The sequence below is a fragment of the Harmonia axyridis genome, chromosome 2, assembly GCF_914767665.1.
Source record: "Harmonia axyridis chromosome 2, icHarAxyr1.1, whole genome shotgun sequence".
Classification (NCBI taxonomy): Eukaryota; Metazoa; Arthropoda; class Insecta; order Coleoptera; family Coccinellidae; genus Harmonia; species Harmonia axyridis.
Window position 1 is genome coordinate 58,460,012 of NC_059502.1, and position 12,756 is coordinate 58,472,767.

At 34.5% G+C, this 12,756-nt stretch overlaps 2 protein-coding genes across 2 annotated transcripts in view; both read left to right on the forward strand.

The window, feature by feature from the left end:
- LOC123673975 (organic cation transporter protein) overlaps positions 1–3,363 on the forward strand; it is a 29,096-nt gene extending 25,733 nt beyond the window's left edge. Inside the window, exons 8-10 of the mRNA XM_045608772.1 lie at positions 40–221; positions 278–414; positions 571–3,363. Of these exons, the coding sequence (XP_045464728.1) occupies positions 40–221; positions 278–414; positions 571–628 (377 nt within the window). The 3' untranslated portion in view covers positions 629–3,363. The remainder of the gene's footprint in view (positions 1–39; positions 222–277; positions 415–570) is intronic.
- Positions 3,364–10,664: 7,301 nt separating this feature from the next.
- Positions 10,665–12,756, forward strand: part of LOC123672114 — a 55,885-nt gene continuing 53,793 nt past the window's right edge. Inside the window, exon 1 of the mRNA XM_045606104.1 lies at positions 10,665–10,916. The gene's annotated coding sequence lies outside the window, so the exon portion shown is untranslated. The remainder of the gene's footprint in view (positions 10,917–12,756) is intronic.

Consider the following 12,756-nt stretch of genomic DNA (forward strand, 5'->3'; position numbering starts at 1 on the left):
TGTATATAAAATAATTTTGTACTTATATTCATTTTGCAGACCAATATTACTTCACAGTAGTTGCCGCTATGATTGGAAAATTAGCGGTAACTTCAGCGTATGGAACAATTTATATATTTTCTACTGAACAGTTCCCTACTGTTATCAGAAATGCTGGTTTAGGTGCTTGTTCAACTTGTGCTCGAGTTGGATCTGTGTTGGCGCCTTATATAAATGTCCTTGTGAGTTGATTTTTCTTGAATTTTATTTTGATCTGTATTGACTCATTTATTTGTAGAATAAAATTTGGCATCCTTTACCTCTAGTCATTTTTGGAATAATTACATTAGTAGGTGGAATGTTAAGTTTGATGTTACCAGAAACATTGAATAGAAAGCTCCCAGAGACTATGGAAGAGGGGGAAAAATTTGGACAGTAAGTAAACAATCAATCGTAAAAAATAAATTATAAATAATTTCAATAAAATCTCGAATTCCCAAAATACTGAATGAATCAGAAGAACTTGATCCTAATTTGAAATTTTACGGAATCATGGCAAAATTTATTTCTAATATTTTTTTAATTTTTCAGAAAGAAAACTGGAACTGATAGCATGGAGGAAGAGCCAATGAACAATATAAAAGCTTGACTGCACTCATAAGTTCTATTTATATACTCATGTTCCAAATTTGATAAAACCAAAGGAAACTTCAAGGAAACTATTGAACTTGGTTTCAAGTTAAGTGGTAGAGAAATTAAAAATTCTCCTCATTTTACTTTATATTCCTTGTATTAGTTGCTCATCTTGGTGATGAGTGTAATGGGTCGAACTAACTTCAGTTTTGAAAATTATTTTTTGTTTAAATAATGTAGCTATTTATTCATTTAACATAATGAAATTTCACTACTTTTTTACAAAACATTTTTTACTGATTAATAGATCAATCTTAATGAATAGGAAAAGTTATTCATATAAATTGAATAAATTCAACTTCATCACATGGAAAAAAGAAATGCAATTTTTTGTACCGAGGTAATAAAAAGTCTGAGGACATTTACTTCTCACAAACTGTTATTACGATTAATATTTCATGAACAAATTTTTTACTCTCGTTAAAACTTTTCTGGATCAACAAATGCTCTCTGCAAGATTTGATGAACCATATTTCAAAGAAATTACTTCCAATCATTACTTGTGTTCTGACTCATACACGGAGGCCCACAAAAAACAGTTTCGAAAAATGTTAAGACATGCCAATTTTTTTTTGGATCAGATAATTACAAATTTCTGGGTGTACAATTACTACTTTAAGTGGGGCCCCTTCAAAATAGTTGCCAACACCTGAAGAATCTTGTACAGGGTGTACCTAAATTGGAGGTACATACGAAATTCGAAGCTTCCCTGTATAATTTAAAGAAAAAAAGTCCTATCAACATGGGCTCGAAAATGCTTCATCGAAATTCGAGATACAGGGCGGTAAAGTTCGATTTTTTCTGGTTTTTCTCTTGTAGCATCTGCACTTCAAAAGATATTTAACTGAAATTTGGCATAGTTATTCCACTATTATTATTATTATTTGAACTGGGGTCGTTTTGGTTCGGTAAGCCGTCCGGGAACTGCGACCATGCAGATATTTTGTTCACTACCCTACTCATTCATAGAAACCCAGGAAGGTCGTTATTCCAATTTCAGTTGAAAATCAACAGGGTGATATTTTTTCTGGAACAGTTCTAGATTTTTCGCCAGTTGTTTTTTTTGGTGGAGTACTGGTAGTTCAAAAAAATGTGAAAAAAAATTTTGATCAAACACTAAACTTTTTGATATTTTGTAGTTTTATCGTATCTTCTACCAATTTCGAAAAAAAAATGAAACAATTCTTTCGAAATTCTCAGGAAAATTAAATCATAGAAATCCAGTTAGTAAGCTGTGATGAATAAATTAATTATTAGATTCAGAATCGTTTCCCCGGACTGGAGCAATGTTTCATAAAGATTTCACAAAAAACAACCTGTATCTCGAAAACATGATAATAATACTTTTTTGTCTCAAAATTAACCAAGGAATCTCTCATTTTCATTTGCACCCCAATTTAGGAAAATACCATATGGAAATTGGAGTGACATATAGTTTGGAGGTTTAAATTTATGGTATATGCTAATTTATTTCTGTTGCATGTTCGTTTCGGTGTAAAAACTTGATGGCTGAAGAGCATTGTGATCAAGTTTCTGAATAAATTTTAGTTAATATATTGACCTCTGTTATGGAACTATTGGTCTGGACTGTGGGTCACCCTTTTTTTTACCTCTAAATATTTTTTGTATAGTTAACTTGATTTCATAGGTATGGTGAATATTTCGTTTTGGAATTACTTTTTGATAATATATGGAATTGCATTTTCTATTAATTTTAAAATACTTCTCATCACATTTTCTAGTAAAATTTGCTCAAAATATATTTATATAAGAAGTCTAGTCATGGATCAAACCTAAAAGGGAACTGTATATTAGTAAAACTTAAAGCCAATTACTCATGTATTTAGAAATGAGTTTGGATGTAAATTATAAAAACAGGTAGCATTTGATACATAATAAATGTTTATAAAATTTTATGTGATAACCAAATATTAATCTATTGTTGGATGGGATAAAATAAAGCACATCAATAAAAAAATCTTCTCAGATGATTATTCAGAATAAAACGTTAATTAACAATCAATGGAACTTCTTGAAATACTCAATTCAATTGGCTACCCACCCCTGAATTGCACTTTTTTGAAGATTTTTTAAGGTTATTTGCCAAATATGCGCACTCCTAGAAGAAGATACTAGATACCTTCAAATAAATTCAATCTGATATAATGTTCATATGGAATAACATATATTTAAATCATATGTTATAATGAATGATTGAACCAAAATAAATTGTAATAATGGATTATTTGTAATATATTACTGAATCATATTTACATATATTCTGTTCATAATCTTTTTTTAGTGTAAATAAATTGAAGTTACAATGAATTGAATTTATATGAAAAAGGTTTCTTCGGGAGTCGATTGTTTAATAATCTTTGTAAGATCTGAAAGATTTGTCAATATAATTTGGTGTATTATAATTTTATTAATGGGACGTTTTTGTTTTTGTTGTTTAAGTGTAAAGCTGTTGATTTTATGTAGGTGATGAAGTGGTGTTATGTATTGAATTGTCCTTTAATTTATAGTTTTGAAACATCATGAAAACTTAGTGAAAACGACATCACTCCTAGTAATCTGCCTCGAATATAAATTTTATTATCTTTTTGAATATTTTGACGTTATATTATTAATTGAAATTTGTTAATATTCTGTGTCGTAAAAGGAATAATAAATCGATGTGCACTCTTGTATTGTTTTCAATTTTTATCTTCCATATGGCTAGTGGTTCTTGCTTACTTCTTTCCTTTTGCCCTATCAAGACTCTAGTGACATATTATGGTTACTGCATCTCACGAAAAAATAGTTCTTGTAATTCTTTAAAGGTTAGGTAGACACCATCTGCGAAATTATTTTTGGGTAATAGAACTTCAGAAACTAAATCTAATGAAAGTAAATGTAATAATTTCCACTACTATTTGAATATTCCGTCGACTATTATACCTGAACACGAAACGACTAGGTACCGAAAGTACTGTCAACGAAAGGCCCAAAAGTAACAAACGCAAATAATTCTTTATTAATAAAGAAAATACAAGGCCATATTTGCTAAACTGGTTTAAATAAAATTATATGAATTTGTGTAAATTTCCTGTTAGTTACAAGTCAAGCGGTCCGCCAAATTGTAGGGGCGCAAAATCATTCAATAAAACAAGGCATACTTTTTGCCATAAAAATGTTTTCTTACCACTAATAACAATTTGTAGTAAAATAAGAAAATTGTCAAGCGCCAATTTTATGAAAATACAAATACCTATGTACTAAAATTCACCTTTAAGAACTGCATAGTCTTTTTACTGTTATAGAGAGTCGTACTTTTAAACGTTCTCTGATGAATTTGACAAGGTGATTTTAAGTTCAGAAATACGAATTAATATGAAATTCAAAAGATGCATTAGAGTAATAATAGAGACTCCTTCGAAGAAAAAAGAAGAAGTTTGAATAAAACAACGACTGATGGCGCTCAAATCGAATTAATTTATTAAATTGAAGAACATTGAGGAATATTTAGTAGTGAATGGTTGTTTTACAGAGCTCTTAGCTAACAAAAACATTTTTTTTCTAGTAAACCATAATACCTATCATTTTAATGGCAGACAAAAAAGTCCTATTTGAAGAATTAGGGCAGCGAAATCTTATTTGACAGGGGCGCCAAAATGTTTGGCGGTGGCCCTGAAGGACACTCAACCCACAGACGGCTTTCACCGACTGTTTCCACTCGACCACTCAGCTGATGCTCTATGTGGCGCAGGAGTGCAGTGATGAATTCTTGTTTAATCTACTGTTGCATATTGACGCAAAAAATCCTGTTTATTCCGCCTAAACAGCATTCGGAACTATTGAAGCCACTCTCAAAACACCTCATGGGGGAGAATATATCCCCTTCTATGGAGCCTAGAGGTGGATGAGCATCTCCACAGGCTTACAGAGCTTGGCTTCAATTGTTTATCTAGGCTATGCCGACGACATAGTCATAAGGGGCTAAATATTAACCCAATCAAGATCATAGTAATCCCATTTACTCGGAATAGGAAACTCTCTCTCTCTCTCTCTCTCTCTCTCTAAATGGAGACATCATAGAGTGTAAATCTGAAGTCGAATATCCAGGAATAACCCTAGATGGCCAGCTTCTGTGGAAGAAGTATATTGAGGTTTTTGCTGACAAATCAACAAGGATCTCGATGGCGTGCAGAAGTCTGGCTGGTAAGACGAGAAGGGCCCTCGATGGAATACAAAAGTTAGCCTGTATCTGTATCACTGGAACTATGAGAACGATCTCAACTAGGGCATTGTAGATCATTACAGATCTCACAACTTTTCATCTTGTGATAGATTAGCCAATGAGGTCATTCCAATACTATCCAGGGAAGGTATCGGCAATTAGAGAATTAGGAATCAGAGAGTTTGGTCCTCTCCAACATACGATCAGCGGGCCTTATCAGTAAAGAGATGATAAATAAAACTAGCATCGACAAAACCTTCACTATGTGGCTAAGTAGAAAAGAAGAATAGTACAATGATATTCTAAAACCATAAAGGGAACTAGCGCTGGCACCTAATGCTCACTATCTTTAGGCCCCTGTCCAAGTATCTTCGAGGCAGATGTACTTATAATCAAAAGATGTGTGGAAATTAACCTAGCAAGAAACTATCAGAATATATGTTCTGACAGTTAGGCTACAATTAAAGCATCGAGGTCACATATCGATTTTGAGATGGTATATTGGGGTGCAGAAGCAAACTCAACGAAATAGACTAACAAAGTCTGTTTAGTCTGGGTCACTCGAGAATTAAAGGAAATGAAGAGGCCAGAAAAGGAAAAAAACTCCATATAAGTTAATATGCTACAAGAAAGATTCAGGACAAGGATAAAACCGAAAGAAAAATAGTCTGGAGGAATCTTCCTGGGTTGGATCATTCCAAAATGTCTCTTCGAAACTTAGATACTGCGAGATCTAAGAAGTATCTGAATTTTAGCAATAATATGCTACTCCTCACTGGATGCCTTACAAGGTATTGCCGCATCAGGAAGCACCCCATGAGAATGAGTCTAGCCGAAAACGGCGAGTGCAGATTCTATGGGGAGGAAAAACTAACTCCAGATAACCTGTTGACGGAAAGTCTTGCAAAAAAAGCTGTGGTCAAGAGACTTGAAGAAGTGAGAAAGTAACTAACCTCCTCGAAGCCATCCTAGTTCATTAGAACTCTGGAACTGGAGGGCGAGCTATAGACTAGGACGAATAATGGCGAGAACAGCTTTGATGGGAGGGGGGTACAATATACCATAAGGTCGAGGTGCAATGAAATCCCCCACAGATATTCAAACCTTCTAACGCCTAAATCGACAAATCTTGTCTGAAGAATTATTGCTGGATACTGTTAACAGCCGTTTGCCACTACGCACTACACTCAATTGGATACTAAATTCAGAACTGAAAATTATTATATAAGAACATGTCTTAACGAAACTGCCTACGTATTTTCAGGAATGAAATTAGCTTACAATAATTAGCATAGTGCCAAACGGCTGTAACACAGTTTTTACAAGAATTTCGTTTTCACTTCAATTTATTTAAAAAATTCCATGACTTGAAGGAGGTTGAACTCTACAATTCACAATAACAATTCTGATCTTCATTTTTCCAAAATTGCACAAAAGTTGCAAGTGCGTTACCGGCCGTTACCTCACTAGTTATAAGACCTATCGCTCGTCACAAATGCTAAATTTATATCCAGCTATTGCTGTTTCATGGATAGTTAACTGTTACTTTTGTAAGGAATTGTTGATGTCTATTTTTTTTTGCTGATATTGTGAAGCTTGATAGGGGATCCTGGATAATCAATGACCGAAGTCCGCAGCTTGCCGATGTAGTAGGGAGCGTAGTGACATACAAATTCGCAGTGTAATATTGGGAAACACAACCTGCAAATTATATATTTATACTGATCCACAAAAGTTAAGGAACTTCATAGGTTTTGAGACAGTTTCAAAAGTTTCCATTTTTTTTTCAGAAGTTTTTTAAATATGACAGATCTAAATGTTTTCTCACTTATCTCAATCATTTTTTCCGCCCATTCCTTTATGAGTTTCACCGTTTCAGTTGAAAATTCATTTCAAGTATTTGTAGTACAAAATCAGTTCACTGAAAAAATAAAGTTCAGTAAAGAGTATAGCCTCCTAGAACATCAACCACAGCTTGACAACGCCTTTGCATACTTTCGATCAGATTGTTGAAGTAGCCTTGATCAATTTCTCTCCAGAGTTGCGGTAAAAGTCGTCTGAGTTCTTGAAACGTATGAGGAAGTATGGTTGGTGAGAATCTAAAGCTCTCTGTAGCTGATCCAAAGCACCATCAATGGGATTGAGGTCTGGCAACCGTAGGGGCAAGGTAAAATTCGGAATACCATGGATTTCTTATATTACCCAAATAAGAATAGGGCTTGCTTTTTGAGTTCCTTGAAAATCTTTTCCTCCCAGATCTGCTCCATGTATTTACAGATCTTCAGTTGAGATATTCAATATATCACCACCATTTAGAAAAACAAAATCTAAATTCTTCCTGGTAGCACTATCAAATCTCTTTTTCATTTCTGATAAGATTCGATCAAGTATCATCATCATCATCATTTGAAAAGAGTTGAACCGGAACTATTCTTGATTCATCTCATCAAATTGTTTTCTGCACCTCGGAATTCTCTTATTTGGTAGAATGGCCTCAACACCAATTTTCTCAGTAACTGGTATCAGTTTTCTATCAAAAGTCCTCTCATTTTTTGTGGTGATTTCATCAAGCCATTTGTTAAGGGTTACATCTTCTCTTCGAATAACGATGCCCACCCTGTTGATTTCACGAAGATAGATAAATAAATAGATGTATAGATAGGTTCAGAATAAAATTGAAATTCTTAATAACTTTCGATAGGTATCCCGACTCGTACATTGTTTCCGGAGCATGAGAAATTTATTGAACTTCTTCCAATAATGCCACCACATCCGGCAAATTATTCAAAAGGACTTTCACAGCGACATATTCCGCTGACCTTCTCGTCCGACTGTTCCTTTTAAATTTTTAAGAGCATGATGAGGCAAAATGCACACGAATAAGATTTAAGGAGTGAGCCAAATGAATGGAAGATCTTGTTGCACGTACAGAAAAATGCATTTTTGTCTCTCAATAAAAGCAACGACATTTTAAATTTTTTGTCATTTGCCAATATTTTGAACTGAAAGGTTTTCTGATGAGAGGTTTCATTTTAATAACTCGTTATCTGGGCAGCTGTCACGTTTGAAGCTGTTATATTTTGACATTTGACAAGTAAAAAACTACGTCATTATCAAAAATGGAAGGATACACCCTTCAACACCTGATTGAAATTGTTAAGTTTCACTAGAAAAATAGTGAAAATTTTGAAGTCACAGTAGAAAAAACTTTTGGGTCGTCTTGAAGCACCTTCTCGGTCGACATAGAAAAACTGGCGGAAAAATTTGAGCTGTTGGGACAAGTTAGCGATGTGAAGAATAGAAACCTCAACATATCACTGTGTGCTGCGGTTTTGTCGGAATTGGAGGATGTTGATATGAACGACGTTTATTTAAACAAGACGGCGGAATTTTACCAGAAAAATTTCCGGACCGTTTTATTTTCAAGAAGAGAACATCACAATTGGCCAGCGAGATCTTGTGAATTAGCATCTTAATTTAAGACTTTTTTCTTTGGGGTCGCGTGAAAGATAAGGTCTATATCAATGCTCCAAAATCGATTCAAAACCTCAAAGATGGAATTCTTGAAGTTGTTGAGAACATACATGAAAAATTTCATGTAAAGGATATGGTGCCACAACCGTTGTCGAGGCGGACATTTGGATGATATCGTTTTCCATCGTTAATGACATATATTCCTTTTCACTTCACAATGAAATAAACAATAAACATCTATTGATTTCTCTTAAAATATACTTCTCAAGTGGGATTACCACCACGTGGTTTTCCAGGAATCAGTCAAACATTAGGTACCCATTCATATCCCCTCTGGTGCTCTTGCGTTGACCAAACTTTGTACGTTCATTCAATCTTCCTTCTCTTTACGGAGCATGTAAGTAGAGGGCAGCACTATACGACGATCAATTATTTTTTTCACAAAATTATAGTTTTACATATTTGTCATGATTTTTTCGAAAATTAAAAAAATATATATCTGTGCTTTTTAAATTGAACATCATCAGGGCCGGTGTTAGAGGTGAAACAGTAAAAGCGACCGTTTGAGGTGCCTCTATTGAAGTGGCTGCAATTCGGTCCAGTTTGCTGGCCACCTTTTCAAAAACCTTGGTGTAATATTAAAAATTGAAACATTTCAATTATCTTTTTTTTACACACGATTGCAATATTCTCCATCGGAAGAAGAAAGTTCTGTATCAGGCAGTAAGTTGCCTAACTTGGGATCGTTGAACATCGATACCACAATCTCGGTACCAGAGACCTCCTCAGTTAAATATCTGGGCTTGACGATTGATCGACATATGAGATGGGATTTGCATGTTACACAGCTCACCAACAAGCTGCGTTGTTTTTTGTCGAGATTCAGAATATTGAGAGAATGTCTTGAGCTGCCTCAATTGATGATGGTATACAATGGCCTCATACAGAGTCAGCTCCTTTATGGTCTCGTGGGATGGGGCGGTGTTAGTGAATGCTATATTCGAGGGCTGAAAGTTGTTCAAAAGAGAATTCTGAAGACGATGTTGGGAAGGGAACAGTGTTATCCAAGTGTACTTCTGTTCAAACAGAGCGGAGTGCTAGACATCCGGCAGTTGTTTTGTTTGAAGATGATATTGAATGTACGCAGTCGAAAGTTGCAAATAGAACATATTGAACATTCATACAACACCAGAGGTAGGGAAAATAAAGTATTAATTCCCAGATGTTCGAAAACCGTCGGACAAAGGCACTGCAAATTTTTGGGTCCAAAGATTTGGGATTTGCTCCCAGACGAGTACAAGACATTGGTGGGTCATAAAAGGTTCAAGTACGAAGTGAAGAATTGGCTCAGAGAGGGCGGCGAGGAAATCTACAGGGTGTTATTCGGCTGACTTCGAGGTTGTCGTGACCAGCTATGATGCCTCAGTACCGTGTAGAAATGATCGTGACATCCTTCCATTCTTTTTATGCGTTTTGTAAATTTTGTATTTTCGTTTTTTTGATGATTGTGGTGTTTTAATTATAATGTACGAAGTAAAATTGATGTACTCTTTGGCAATATCACGCACGAGCAATTATATTGCTTCAGTGATGCCGCGTTTATTCTTGTACTATTGTATGCTTTTTATGAATAAACGATATTATTATTATTATATTATCATCGGTGGGGGAGCTGCTTTTTTTTTTGGAGGACTGGGTCGAGAGGGAGGTCATGTTGTTATTGATGCTCTTTCAGCAGGGGCGCCGCATCAATTCTTTTGTGAGAAAGGAAAAGTTACCAACTTTTTTTTTCATTCGCAAATTAAAAATATTGTCATTATACAAGTTAGATTATTGTTCAAATAAATTATGCGAAAACCCCTTAAAAATCGGTGGTTGTAAGAAAAAAAATCTATAAATCCGTTTTGAACTGAGCAGTCACACGTGGTGGTATTCCCTCTTAATTTCAATATCAAAATTAAACCTCTTATTGGGAAACCCTTTATAATTTATAACAAATATGACCATTACTCAACTATCAACTCAGCATTACATCTTCACCAGAACATAAATTAAATACGACAATCTGCCCATTCACGAAATGATTTACAATTTCAATATACAAAGGTCCGGTATACAAGAGAGGGTGACCTTAGCTCCTCACACTTCTCGATTACGATGGAATGTATGAATACATCACATCCCCAGGTACCGCACCGCACATTGCGATCTCACTACGTGCGAATTCCGCTAGATGGCGCATGACAGCAACAGGTAGAATGGTCAAACACGGACAGGTAAATGAGAGGTGGTTTTTATCTCCCACTAGAAATTCACCTGTAAACAAACAACTTAACGTACACCTGTGACGAAGTAAAGTCTTCGGAATCCGTGATCAAGTGAGCGGTTGTGGTTCGATCGTACTAATCGATATATTTTGCGTGTTTCGTGAAAATGAAATGTACGAACTGAATTAATTGATTCTGTGATTTCTAGTTTTGAACATAAAAGGGATTTTTCTTCTGGGAGTTAAGAACGAGAAGTTTCGACCTTTTCGTTTTCGTACCAGGTAAATACTTTGCAATTGATTTTTGCTACTCGTGATCGATAATTGGTGGTAAAATGCTGACGACATGGAATTTTCCAAATATCACTTAATATTTGGAGTGGATATGAAATATTATATATACAAAAATGAAACAGAATCAAATTCAAATTACGTTATTGTCGATGAGTATCTAATAATTACTTTATCATTGAGCTCAATGAGATTAAGACAAAAACTATTTCGATAAATGAATAAAATCTTGAAAGAATTATCTTCAGGTATTATGAAATATGAATTGGTGGGTAATCATTACAAAAAAATTACATTTCAATGAAACGGTTGCTGATGAATGGTAAACATAACGATAAAGACAAATTTAAAATTCCATCTATCATGCAGTTGATAACATTAGGTATAAAGGAATACACAATTCGAAAAATTAGAATAGAATAAGGATTGCAGTATAAGAATAAAATTATTTGCTGAATTCAAATAGCACCCTCACAGTATTGTTGAATTTGGAATAGAAATTGGAAAAAAATATGAACTATATGAGAAAAATGTTATTAGTTGATCAACAATAATCCTCTTAGTGTTATAAATCCTTCAAAAATATATTATATTGAAATTTTTTTCAAAATGCATTAGGAATTTTCATTTTTGACTCAGAGTTGTTGCAGGAACGGTTCTAGCATGTCCTTGTTTCATATATGTATTTAATATTTGATTTTTCAATTTCGATCCTTCTTGGTCTTCGGTAGATCTCTTAGGAGCTAAAAATCTTATGTTAGGAGAAACCGCTTATGTTCTGGTTGTGTTCCATTCGTCACTTCAGACATAGCACTCTTAATTCTTTATACAATATCAAATATTTGGACCCCTCTTAAACAGAAAATATTTTCCGAATTGAGGACGAACTCCTGACTCCTTTAAATCTTTCAACGGCTCAGATTGCTCTTCTCATGAATAAAATCAACCGTTCGTGATTTAACAAAAATCTGCAAGTTTAATTCGTTTCATACAGAAAAAAACTTTAATGTTTTTCATCCCGACTACAGGGTGTTCTTAAATTGGAGGTACAAACGAAAATGACAGATTTCCTGGATAATTTTAAGGAAAAAAGTACTATTAATATGGGTTCACAAACGCGTTGTTTTCGAGATACAGGGTGTTTATCGAATATTTAGGGATCATTGCTACAGATCGGGACAATAAGTATATACAAAAACTAATAATTATTTATTCATCCCAGCTTACTAACTGGTTATTTATGATATTTGGATTTTTTTGAAGATTTTGAGAGAATGGTTTGAAATTTTTTTATTGAAATCGGTAGCAGATACGATAGTTGATCAACCACCCTGATCGGAATGCTGTAAGTCTCAAGCTTTTGCGGTTTGAAGTCCGAATCTTTAAATAAACGTTTTTTTTTTTTTGATAGGAGTATATTTTAAGAGAAATGAATCCATGTTTATTTCATTTTAAAGAGGAAGGTATGCCATTAATGATGAAAAACGATATCAGCCAAATGGCAGCCACCGCAACAAATTTTTATGCAATTTTTGATAACCAATTCGCACATTTTTGGCTTTAAGTCCTCGATTACTCCAACAATTCCATTTTTGAGGTCTTGAATCGCTTATGAAGCATTGGCATATTCCTTTTCTTTCACGTCAAACCAAAGAAAAAGTCCAAAGGTGTTAAATCAGAAGATCTCGGTGGCCATTGGCCACCGAGATCCACCACAAGCCCTAGAATCGCACCAGGCAGTGACACGTTGAGGATTCGCAGAGGTTTTTCAAGAATCATTCTTGGATTTTGCGAGCCCCAAATGCGACAATTCTGCGTATTAACGTAGCCT